General features: G+C 50.5%; 1 protein-coding gene across 1 annotated transcript in view; it reads right to left on the bottom strand.

Moving 5' to 3' along the window:
- nfxl1 (nuclear transcription factor, X-box binding-like 1) overlaps positions 1 to 11615 on the bottom strand; it is an 83880-nt gene extending 72265 nt beyond the window's left edge. Inside the window, exons 1-7 of the mRNA XM_064940861.1 lie at positions 11576 to 11615; positions 10583 to 10697; positions 9104 to 9228; positions 8868 to 8990; positions 7198 to 7288; positions 3546 to 3666; positions 1015 to 1174 (exon numbers count right to left, since the gene is read on the bottom strand). Of these exons, the coding sequence (XP_064796933.1) occupies positions 1015 to 1174; positions 3546 to 3666; positions 7198 to 7288; positions 8868 to 8990; positions 9104 to 9228; positions 10583 to 10652 (690 nt within the window). The 5' untranslated portion in view covers positions 10653 to 10697; positions 11576 to 11615. The remainder of the gene's footprint in view (positions 1 to 1014; positions 1175 to 3545; positions 3667 to 7197; positions 7289 to 8867; positions 8991 to 9103; positions 9229 to 10582; positions 10698 to 11575) is intronic.
- Between the last annotated feature and the right edge of the window lie 1053 nt (positions 11616 to 12668).

Genomic DNA, 12668 nt, shown 5'->3' with positions numbered 1-12668 from the left:
ATTTAACCAGGCAAGTCAAAGAACAAATTCTTATTTTCAATGACGGCCTAGGAACAGTGGGTTAACTGCCTGTTCAGGGGCAGAACGACAGATTTGTACCTTGTCAGCTCGGGGGTTTGAACTTGCAACCTTCCAGTTACTAGTCCAACGCTCTAACCACTAGGCTACCTGCCGCCCCTACGCTCTAACCACTAGGCTACCTGCCGCCCCTACGCTCTAACCACTAGGCTACCTGCCGCCCCTACGCTCTAACCACTAGGCTACCTGCCGGTTACTGGCCCTACGCTCTAACCACTAGGCTACCTGCCGCCCCTACGCTCTAACCACTAGGCTACCTGCCGCCCCTACGCTCTAACCACTAGGCTACCTGCCGCCCCTACGCTCTAACCACTAGGCTACCTGCCGCCCCTACGCTCTAACCACTAGGCTACCTGCCGCCCCTACGCTCTAACCACTAGGCTACCTGCCGCCTCTACACTCTAACCACTAGGCTACCTGCCGCCTCTACACTCTAACCACTAGGCTACCTGCCGCCTCTACACTCTAACCACTAGGCTACCTGCCGCCTCTACACTCTAACCACTAGGCTACCTGCCGCCTCTACACTCTAACCACTAGGCTACCCTGCCGCCTCTACACTCTAACCACTAGGCTACCTGCCGCCTCTACACTCTAACCACTAGGCTACCTGCCGCCCCTACGCTCTAACCACTAGGCTACCTGCCGCCTCTACACTCTAACCACTAGGCTACCTGCCCCCCCAATAGGACTCCTTGTTATTTTCCATCTCCACTATAAATAACATATGGGTGGCGTTCCAGGCTAGCGGTCTCCTGACAGATCTCACTTCATAAAGCAATCTACAGTCTATATTTTTACAGACCAATCTCACGCCCCACAGCAGAGTTGATGACCTCCATCGGTGCCACCCCTGGTGGATCCAATCTAACATCCGCCATTCTGAAATGCTACCATTCTCTGAAACTGTCCTGTCAGCAAGGCACACACACTCACCCTGTCGCTGGTCTTCACCATAACCTGGTCGTGGCAGGGTTGGGGACAGGGGTGTTGGCATCGTTTCAGGGCCAGGAGACAGGCCTGGCGACAGGGAGGGCAGGGACCAGGGTGACAGCGATGGGTCTCTCTGCTGGGGTGGTGGCATGATGGGGGCGAGCTGGTGGGATGATAATCATTTAGACAGAGTGGTTGTCGTCTGTCCCTATAATGACTTTTATCTCAAACGCAACATCACAACAACATCAACATCACAACAACATCATATCATCAACATCACCACAACATCACAACATCATCACATCATCAACAACAACAACATCACAACAACAACATCACAACAACAACATCACAACAACAACATCACAACATCAACATCACAACATCAACATCACAACATCAACATCACATCAACATCACAACATCAACATCACAACATCACAACAACATCACAACATCACCACAACATCACCACAACATCACCACAACATCACCACAACATATCAACAACATCACAACAACATCACAACAACAAAATCAACATCAACATCACAACATCAACATCACAACATCAACATCACAACAACATCACAACATCACAACAACATCAACATCACAACAACATCACAACAACAACATCACAACATCAACAACATCACAACATCACAACATCACAACATCACAACATCACAACATCAACATCACAACATCACAGTATCACAACATCACAGTATCACAACATCACAACATCAGCATCACAACATCACAACAACAACATCACAACAACAACACCATCACAACAACAACACCATCACAACAACATCATCACCAACAACACAACAACAACATCACAAAGTGGGCACAAATACAACAATGTCAATCACAACCAATATATCACTTTTGAATACATTGTTGAATAACAGTGAAGACATCAAAACACATCTATCACTTCAGTGTTAATGCTAAATTGTAATTATATCGTCACTTGTAATTCATTGTAATTATTTCGTCACCTTGGCCTATTTATTGCCTTACCTCCCTAATCTTAATCCTACTGCACACTGTACATAGATGTCTCTACTGTATTATTGACTGTATGTTTGTTTACTCCATGTGTATCTCTGTGTTGTTTGTGTCGAACTGCTTTGCTTTATCTTGGCCAGGTCACAGTTGTAAATGAGAACTTGTTCTCAACTATCCTACCTGGTTAAATAAAGGTGTTCTCAACTATCCTACCTGGTTAAATAAAGGTGTTCTCAACTGGCCACCTGGTTAAATAAAGGTGTTCTCAACTGGCCACCTGGTTAAATAAAGGTGTTCTCAACTGGCCACCTGGTTAAATAAAGGTGTTCTCAACTGGCCACCTGGTTAAATAAAGGTGTTCTCAACTATCCTACCTGGTTAAATAAAGGTGTTCTCAACTATCCTACCTGGTTAAATAAAGGTGTTCTCAACTGGCCACCTGGTTAAATAAAGGTGTTCTCAAACTGGCCTACCTGGTTAAATAAAGGTGTTCTCAACTGGCCACCTGGTTAAATAAAGGTGTTCTCAACTATCCTACCTGGTTAAATAAAGGTGTTCTCAACTATCCTACCTGGTTAAATAAAGGTGTTCTCAACGATCCTACCTGGTTAAATAAAGGTGTTCTCAACGATCCTACCTGGTTAAATAAAGGTGTTCTCAACGATCCTACCTGGTTAAATAAAGGTGTTCTCAACTATCCTACCTGGTTAAATAAAGGTGTTCTCAACTATCCTACCTGGTTAAATAAAGGTGTTCTCAACTATCCTACCTGGTTAAATAAAGGTGTTCTCAACTGGCCTACCTGGTTAAATAAAGGTGTTCTCAACTGGCCTACCTGGTTAAATAAAGGTGTTCTCAACTATCCTACCTGGTTAAATAAAGGTGTTCTCAACTATCCTACCTGGTTAAATAAAGGTGTTCTCAACTATCCTACCTGGTTAAATAAAGGTGTTCTCAACTATCCTACCTGGTTAAATAAAGGTGAAATAAAATACACACAAAAAAAAACATATCATGGTCGAATTACCGGCTGGGGGGCACCCACAGATTTCATTAGTCCGTCTCATATTAAACATTTCAAACATATCTCTTTACCTGATGGCAAAATGTGTATCGCAGGAAATTAGCTGCAAAACATCACATTTGACTCTCCATGGACAAATAATTTGGTTTGGTGTGTGGGGGCGAGGTATGGATGTGGGTACTACTGCCCACGCGTTGACCCGTGTGTGTGTGTGTGTGTCTGGACGATGTCCCGTGTGTGTGTGTGTGTGTGTCTAGACGATGTCCCGTGTGTGTGTGTGTTTGTCTAGACGATGTCCCGTGTGTGTGTGTGTTTGTCTAGACGATGTCCCGTGTGTGTGTGTCTGGACGATGTCCCGTGTGTGTGTGTGTCTGGACGATGTCCCGTGTGTGTGTGAGTCTGGACGATGTCCCGTGTGTGTGTGTCGTCGCGTGTGTGTGTGTCGTCGCGTGTGTGTGTGTGTGTCGTCGCGTGTGTTTGTTACCTGCACAGTTCTTTACAGCGTGGGGGCTTGGTACTCCTCTCCCTCCCACAGGGAACAGTCAGAGAGGTGGATTCACACACACACTTCACATCCACAGTCTCTGGACAGGGGTAGCAGCTGCCTGTAACACACAGAACCTGGTTTTACTGCATAGTAAACCAACACCCCATAGACTGAGAATGGTTACAACCATCACTCATCTCACAGGTTGTCATTCCATCCCTCCTAGAGTGGGTTCCCATCCCTCCTAGAGGGGGGTTCCAACCATCTCATCACTCCTAGAGGGGGTTCCATCCATCTCATCCCTCCTAGAGGGTGGTTCCAACCATCTCATCCCTCCTAGAGGGGGTTCCATCCATCTCATCCCTCCTAGAGGGGGGTTCCCATCCCTCCTAGAGTGTGTTCCCATCCCTCCTAGAGGGGGGTTCCCATCCCTCCTAGAGTGGGTTCCCATCCCTCCTAGAGTGGGTTCCCATCCCTCCTAGAGGGTGTTCCATCCCTCCTAGAGGGGGGTTCCATCCATCTCATCCCTCCTAGAGGGGGTTCCCATCCCTCCTAGAGGGGGTTCCATCCATCTCATCCCTCCTAGAGGGGGTTCCATCCATCTCATCCCTCCTAGAGGGGGTTCCATCCATCTCATCCCTCCTAGAGGGGGTTTCCATCCCTCCTAGAGGGGGTTTCCATCCCTCCTAGAGGGGGTTCCATCCCTCCTAGAGGGGGGTTCCATCCATCTCATCACTCCTAGAGGGGGTTCCCATCCCTCCTAGAGGGGGGTTCCAGCCATCTCATCCCTCCTAGAGGGGGGTTCTGTACACAGCCTCGTAATCACCTGGTAAGGTACCTGTTGCATTGTGGGTTAGGAGCTAGTCAGCTGTTGCATTGTGGGTTAGGGGCTTGTCAGTCACCTGTTGCATTGTGGGTTAGGGGCTTGTCAGTCACCTGTTGCATTGTGGGTTAGGGGCTTGTCAGTCACCTGTTGCATTGTGGGTTAGGGGCTTGTCAGTCACCTGTTGCATTGTGGGTTAGGGGCTTGTCAGTCACCTGTTGCATTGTGGGTTAGGGGCTTGTCAGTCACCTGTTGCATTGTGGGTTAGGGGCTTGTCAGTCACCTGTTGCATTGTGGGTTAGGGGCTTGTCAGTCACCTGTTGCATTGTGGGTTAGGGGCTTGTCAGTCACCTGTTGCATTGTGGGTTAGGGGCTTGTCAGACGAGGAATTCAAATGGATTGCCCTGACAGACGTGTTCCCCCTCAACAATAGTTTCGAAAAACAACCTTTGCAACCACAGCGTGTGTCTCTGCGAGGTGTGTGTGTGTGTCTCTGCGAGGTGTGTGTGTGTGTCTCTGCGAGGTGTGTGTGTATCTGCGAGGTGTGTGTGTGTGTGTGTGTCTCTGCGAGGTGTGTGTGTCTCTGCGAGGTGTGTGTGTGTGTCTCTGCGAGGTGTGTGTGTGTGTCTCTGCGAGGTGTGTGTGTGTGTGTGTGTGTCTCTGCGAGGTGTGTGTGTGTGTGTGTGTCTCTGCGAGGTGAGTGTGTCTCTGCGAGTTGTGTGTGTGTGTGGTCCGTTCCACTCCATCAGTGTATATATGACCACCATCAGCTAACTGATAACCTATCAACGCCGTGTCCCACCCAAACCTTTTCCCCAGGCGGCACAGCGCCCACCCAAAGGTCAGACAATGTGAACAGAGACGAGGAGCGTGAATAAATTAGCACTGTTTCTCCCACTGGCCTGTTATCAGCCAATCACATCACAGCACAGAAAACAAACTACACAAGAGACACAGGAGAGGAAGAAGGGACCACACAGACACACACACACAGCGAGAGACAGACACACACACACAGCGAGAGACAGACACAAACACACACACACAGCGAGAGACAGACACACACACACACACACACACACACAGCGAGAGACAGACACACACACACACACACAGCGAGAGACAGACACACACACAGCGAGAGACAGACACACACACACAGCGAGAGACAGACACACACACAGCGAGAGACAGACACACACACACAGCGAGAGACAGACACACACACAGCGAGAGACAGACACACACACAGCGAGAGACAGACACACACACAGCGAGAGACAGACACAGAGTGTCGGTCAGCTGGGGAACATTCCATTATTGACTAGTTAACCCAGTAGTGTCGGTCAGCTGGGGAACATTCCATTATTGACTAGTTAACCCAGTAGTGTCGGTCAGCTGGGGAACATTCCATTATTGACTAGTTAACCCAGTAGTGTCGGTCAGCTGGGGAACATTCCATTATTGACTAGTTAACCCAGTAGTGTCGGTCAGCTGGGGAACATTCCATTATTGACTAGTTAACCCAGTAGTGTCGGTCAGCTGGGGAACATTCCATTATTGACTAGTTAACCCAGTAGTGTCGGTCAGCTGGGGAACATTCCATTATTGACTAGTTAACCCAGTAGTGTCGGTCAGCTGGGGAACATTCCATTATTGACTAGTTAACCCAGTAGTGTCGGTCAGCTGGGGAACATTCCATTATTGACTAGTTAACCCAGTAGTGTCGGTCAGCTGGGGAACATTCCATTATTGACTAGTTAACCCAGTAGTGTCGGTCAGCTGGGGAACATTCCATTATTGACTAGTTAACCCAGTAGTGTCGGTCAGCTGGGGAACATTCCATTATTGACTAGTTAACCCAGTAGTGTCGGTCAGCTGGGGAACATTCCATTATTGACTAGTTAACCCAGTAGTGTCGGTCAGCTGGGGAACATTCCATTATTGACTAGTTAACCCAGTAGTGTCGGTCAGCTGGGGAACATTCCATTATTGACTAGTTAACCCAGTAGTGTCGGTCAGCTGGGGAACATTCCATTATTGACTAGTTAACCCAGTAGTGTCGGTCAGCTGGGGAACATTCCATTATTGACTAGTTAACCCAGTAGTGTCGGTCAGCTGGGGAACATTCCATTATTGACTAGTTAACCCAGTAGTGTCGGTCAGCTGGGGAACATTCCATTATTGACTAGTTAACCCAGTAGTGTCGGTCAGCTGGGGAACATTCCATTATTGACTAGTTAACCCAGTAGTGTCGGTCAGCTGGGGAACATTCCATTATTGACTAGTTAACCCAGTAGTGTCGGTCAGCTGGGGAACATTCCATTATTGACTAGTTAACCCAGTAGTGTCGGTCAGCTGGGGAACATTCCATTATTGACTAGTTAACCCAGTAGTGTCGGTCAGCTGGGGAACATTCCATTATTGACTAGTTAACCCCGTAGTGTCGGTCAGCTGGGGAACATTCCATTATTGACTAGTTAACCCCGTAGTGTCGGTCAGCTGGGGAACATTCCATTATTGACTAGTTAACCCAGTAGTGTCGGTCAGCTGGGGAACATTCCATTATTGACTAGTTAACCCAGTAGTGTCGGTCAGCTGGGGAACATTCCATTATTGACTAGTTAACCCAGTAGTGTCGGTCAGCTGGGGAACATTCCATTATTGACTAGTTAACCCAGTAGTGTCGGTCAGCTGGGGAACATTCCATTATTGACTAGTTAACCCAGTAGTGTCGGTCAGCTGGGGAACATTCCATTATTGACTAATATGCTGTTACCTTGGTGACAGACGGCCCTCCTGACAATGTGACTAACATGCTGTTACCTTGGTGACAGACAGAGGGACATTTGTGGTTTCGGCAGCCCAGCGATCGTCCACAGCTCTGGTCACATGGCGGGCAGTTACCAGGGCAGCACTGTCAACACAGAGACCTGGTACTTTATCCAACCTCAGGGGGGGGTCAGAACTCAGGGGGGAACAGAACTCAGGGGGGGGGGACAGAACTCAGGGGGAACAGAACTCAGGGGGGAGAACAGAACTCAGGGGGGAAACAGAACTCAGGGGGGAGAACAGAACTCAGGGGGGAGAACAGAACTCAGGGGGGAGAACAGAACTCAGGGGGGAGAACAGAACTCAGGGGGGAGAACAGAACTCAGGGGGGAGAACAGAACTCAGGGGGAGAACAGAACTCAGGGGGGAGAACAGAACTCAGGGGGGAGAGAACAGAACTCAGGGGGGAGAACAGAACTCAGGGGGGAGAACAGAACTCAGGGGGGAGAACAGAACTCAGGGGGGAGAGAACAGAACTCAGGGGGGAGAACAGAACTCAGGGGGGGGAGAACAGAACTCAGGGGGGAGAACAGAACTCAGGGGGAGAACAGAACTCAGGGGGGGAGAACAGAACTCAGGGGGGAGAACAGAACTCAGGGGGGAGAACAGAACTCAGGGGGGAGAACAGAACTCAGGGGGGAGAACAGAACTCAGGGGGGAGAACAGAACTCAGGGGGGAGAACAGAACTCAGGGGGGGGAGAACAGAACTCAGGGGGGAGAACAGAACTCAGGGGGGGGGAGAACAGAACTCAGGGGGGAGAACAGAACTCAGGGGGGAGAACAGAACTCAGGGGGGAGAACAGAACTCAGGGGGGAAACAGAACTCAGGGGGGAGAACAGAACTCAGGGGGGAGAACAGAACTCAGGGGGGAGAACAGAACTCAGGGGGGAGAACAGAACTCAGGGGGGAGAACAGAACTCAGGGGGGAGAACAGAACTCAGGGGGGAGAACAGAACTCAGGGGGGAGAACAGAACTCAGGGGGGAGAACAGAACTCAGGGGGGAGAACAGAACTCAGGGGGGAGAACAGAACTCAGGGGGGAGAACAGAACTCAGGGGGGAGAACAGAACTCAGGGGGGAGAACAGAACTCAGGGGGGAGAACAGAACTCAGGGGGGAGAACAGAACTCAGGGGGGAGAACAGAACTCAGGGGGGAGAACAGAACTCAGGGGGGAGAACAGAACTCAGGGGGGAGAACAGAACTCAGGGGGGAGAACAGAACTCAGGGGGGAGAACAGAACTCAGGGGGGAGAACAGAACTCAGGGGGGAGAACAGAACTCAGGGGGGAGAACAGAACTCAGGGGGGGGAGAACAGAACTCAGGGGGGAGAACAGAACTCAGGGGGGAGAACAGAACTCAGGGGGGAGAACAGAACTCAGGGGGGAGAACAGAACTCAGGGGGGAAACAGAACTCAGGGGGAGAACAGAACTCAGGGGGGAGAACAGAACTCAGGGGGGAGAACAGAACTCAGGGGGGAGAAGAGAACTCAGGGGGGAGAAGAGAACTCAGGGGGGAGAACAGAACTCAGGGGGGAGAACAGAACTCAGGGGGGAGAACAGAACTCAGGGGGAGAACAGAACTCAGGGGGAGAACAGAACTCAGGGGGGAGAACAGAACTCAGGGGGGAGAACAGAACTCAGGGGGGGGGGTCAGAACTCACCTTCCTCCTGCACTGATGCCGTGAACAGCCTCTGGTTTTGGGGCATTTAGACTCACAAAGGTACTCCTTGTGACAGGGCATGACACGCGTGTACTTCCCACAGCGGCACTGCTTCTCCACCTCCTGGGGGGGGCAGAGAGAGTGAAATTAAAGATACCATTTGTTGTGTGTTGGTTGGATGGATGGAGCTGGAGTCCTGGATAAACTGTAAAATGATGGAATATGAGTTTGTTAACCTGTCTGCAGGTTTCACAGGCCCCTCTGTGACACCTCATGGAACAGGTGTGTAAGCCACATTCCATCACCTTGTCACAGGTGTCACCACAGGTAGGGACATCCTCAGTGCAGGGGAGAGAACTCTCTGGAACACAGAGAGAGACAAGAGGACAGAGACAAAGAACGTGAACACAGAGAGTCAGAGACAATAGGACAGAGACTAAGAACGTGAACACAGAGAGAGACAAGAGGACAGAGACTAAGAACGTGAACACAGAGAGAGACAAGAGGACAAAGACTAAGAACGTGAACACAGAGAGAGACAAGAGGACAGAGACAAAGAACGTGAACACAGAGAGTCAGAGACAAAAGGACAAAGACTAAGAACGTGAACACAGAGAGTCAGAGACAAGAGGACAAAGACTAAGAACGTGAACACAGAGAGTCAGAGACAAGAGGACAGAGACTAAGAACGTGAACACAGAGAGTCAGAGACAAGAGGACAGAGACTAAGAACGTGAACACAGAGAGAGACAAGAGGACAGAGATTAAGAACGTGAACACAGAGAGAGACAAGAGGACAGAGACTAAGAACGTGAACACAGAGAGAGACAAGAGGACAGAGACTAAGAACGTGAACACAGAGAGAGACAAGAGGACAAAGACTAAGAACGTGAACACAGAGAGAGACAAGAGGACAGAGACAAAGAACGTGAACACAGAGAGTCAGAGACAAAAGGACAAAGACTAAGAACGTGAACACAAAGAGTCAGAGACAAGAGGACAAAGACTAAGAACGTGAACACAGAGAGAGACAAGAGGACAGAGACTAAGAACGTGAACACAGAGAGTCAGAGACAAGAGGACAGAGACTAAGAACGTGAACACAGAGAGAGACAAGAGGACAGAGATTAAGAACGTGAACACAGAGAGAGACAAGAGGACAGAGACTAAGAACGTGAACACAGAGAGAGACAAGAGGACAAAGACTAAGAACGTGAACACAGAGAGAGACAAGAGGACAGAGACAAAGAACGTGAACACAGAGAGTCAGAGACAAAAGGACAAAGACTAAGAACGTGAACACAAAGAGTCAGAGACAAGAGGACAAAGACTAAGAACGTGAACACAGAGAGTCAGAGACAAGAGGACAGAGACTAAGAACGTGAACACAGAGAGAGACAAGAGGACAGAGACTAAGAACGTGAACACAGAGAGAGACAAGAGGACAGAGACTAAGAACGTGAACACAGAGAGTCAGAGACAAGAGGACAAAGACTAAGAACGTGAACACAGAGAGTCAGAGACAAGAGGACAGAGACTAAGAACGTGAACACAGAGAGAGACAAGAGGACAGAGATTAAGAACGTGAACACAGAGAGAGACAAGAGGACAGAGACTAAGATCGTGAACACAGAGAGAGACAAGAGGACAGAGACTAAGAACGTGAACACAGAGAGAGACAAGAGGACAAGGAAGGCGAAGGTGTGGTATCTTACTTGACTTGCCGCAGGGACAGGCTCTGTTGCCAGATCGAGGACACGCCCCACACAGACCTGAATGACACATTCTCTCACATGTATGATTTCCACAGGAGAGAGGACGACCACACGGCTAGAGACAGGAGGTAGGGAGACAGGAGACAGGGAGACAGGAAGCAGGGAGACAGGAGGCAGGGAGGCAGGGAGGCAGGGAGGCAGGGAGACAGGGAGGCAGGGAGGCAGGGAGGCAGGGAGACAGGGAGACAGGAGGCAGGGAGACAGGGAGGCAGGGAGACAGGGAGACAGGGAGGCAGGGAGACAGGAGGCAGGGAGGCAGGGAGACAGGGAGGCAGGGAGGCAGGGAGACAGGGAGGCAGGGAGACAGGGAGACAGGGAGGCAGGGAGACAGGAGGCAGGGAGACAGGGAGGCAGGGAGGCAGGGAGGCAGGGAGGCAGGGAGACAGGGAGGCAGGGAGACAGGAGGCAGGGAGACAGGGAGGCAGGGAGGCAGGGAGACAGGGAGACAGGGAGACAGGGAGACAGGGAGACAGGGAGGCAGGGAGGCAGGAGGCAGGGAGGCAGGGAGACAGGGAGGCAGGGAGACAGGGAGGCAGGGAGGCAGGGAGACAGGGAGACAGGGAGGCAGGGAGGCAGGGAGACAGGGAGACAGGGAGACAGGGAGACAGGGAGGCAGGGAGGCAGGGAGACAGGAGGCAGGGAGACAGGGAGGCAGGGAGACAGGGAGACAGGGAGGCAGGGAGGCAGGGAGACAGGGAGACAGGGAGACAAGGAGGCAGGGAGGCAGGGAGACAGGGAGACAGGTCAAACAGGAGAATTCCCAGATGTTCTGATTCAAGGAATCTTCCAAGGGAATTTGGAGAAATTCACGATAATGTAGCAACCATAAATAGGACAGGGCTGTATGTATTCAGGTGTGTTACCTGTTGACAGGGCAGTATGTATTCAGGTGTGTTACCTGTTGACAGGGCTGTATGTATTCAGGTGTGTTACCTGTTGACAGTGCCACACAGGGCTGTATGTATTCAGGTGTGTTACCTGTTGACAGGGCTGTATGTATTCAGGTGTGTTACCTGTTGACAGTGCCACACAGGGCTGTATGTATTCAGGTGTGTTACCTGTTGACAGTGCTGCATGTATTCAGGTGTGTTACCTGTTGACAGTGCCACACAGGGCTGTATGTATTCAGGTGTGTTACCTGTTGACAGTGCCACACAGGGCTGGCACACTGTCTCTCTGCCTCCTCCTGTCCACAGACACACCTCTGGACACTGACCCTCGGACACGGCTCACACACACCTGAGGCAGACGGGTTGTATCAATACAGATCAATAAACTATTTCAAAATCACTTCCATGGTTACCGAGGCTTGTCACTCCACTGCCTGTTCTCAGGGTTACCTGAGTGACAGCTGCTGTTACAGGTGTGTTGTTTACAGGGCAGAGTCTTGCCACAGGTCTTCTGACAGCTCCAGGGCTTGTTGCTACAGCGACGCGGGACAGGCACGGCCTTAGAACACATACAGCTGACTGATACCATCTTAGGACAAGGTGGGCAGGGACCTGGAAGACAGAGGGTTCAACATGTTTAGGCACCAATATATCGACATCAAACCAAACTGACTTGGCGCTCTTGTACCGCTTGCCATGCGTTTCAGAGAGAACAGTCTATGACTGGGGTGACTGGGGTCTTTGACAATTTTTGGGCCTTCTTCTGACACCGCCTGGTATAGAGGTCCTGGACGGCAGGAAGCTTTGCCCCAGTGATGTACTGGGCCGTACACACAACCCTCTGTAGAGCCTTACGGTCGGATGCCGAGCAGTTGCCGTACCAGGCAGTGATGCAACCTGTCAGGATGCTCTCGATGGTGCAGCTGTCAAACCTTGAGGATCTGGGGACCCATGCCAAATCTTTTCAGTCTCCTGAGGGGGAAGAGGGGTCTGTTCCCTCTTCACGACTGTCTTGGTGTGTTTGGACCATGATAGTTTGTTGGTGATGTGGACACCAAGGAACTTGAAGGTCTCGACTCGCTCCACTACAGCCCGGTCGATATTAAAGCTCCTTTGTCTTGCTCACATTGAGAGGT

Source organism: Oncorhynchus masou, chromosome 27, assembly GCF_036934945.1.
Source record: "Oncorhynchus masou masou isolate Uvic2021 chromosome 27, UVic_Omas_1.1, whole genome shotgun sequence".
Taxonomy (NCBI): Eukaryota; Metazoa; Chordata; class Actinopteri; order Salmoniformes; family Salmonidae; genus Oncorhynchus; species Oncorhynchus masou.
This window is presented reverse-complemented; position numbering and strand designations above follow the sequence as displayed.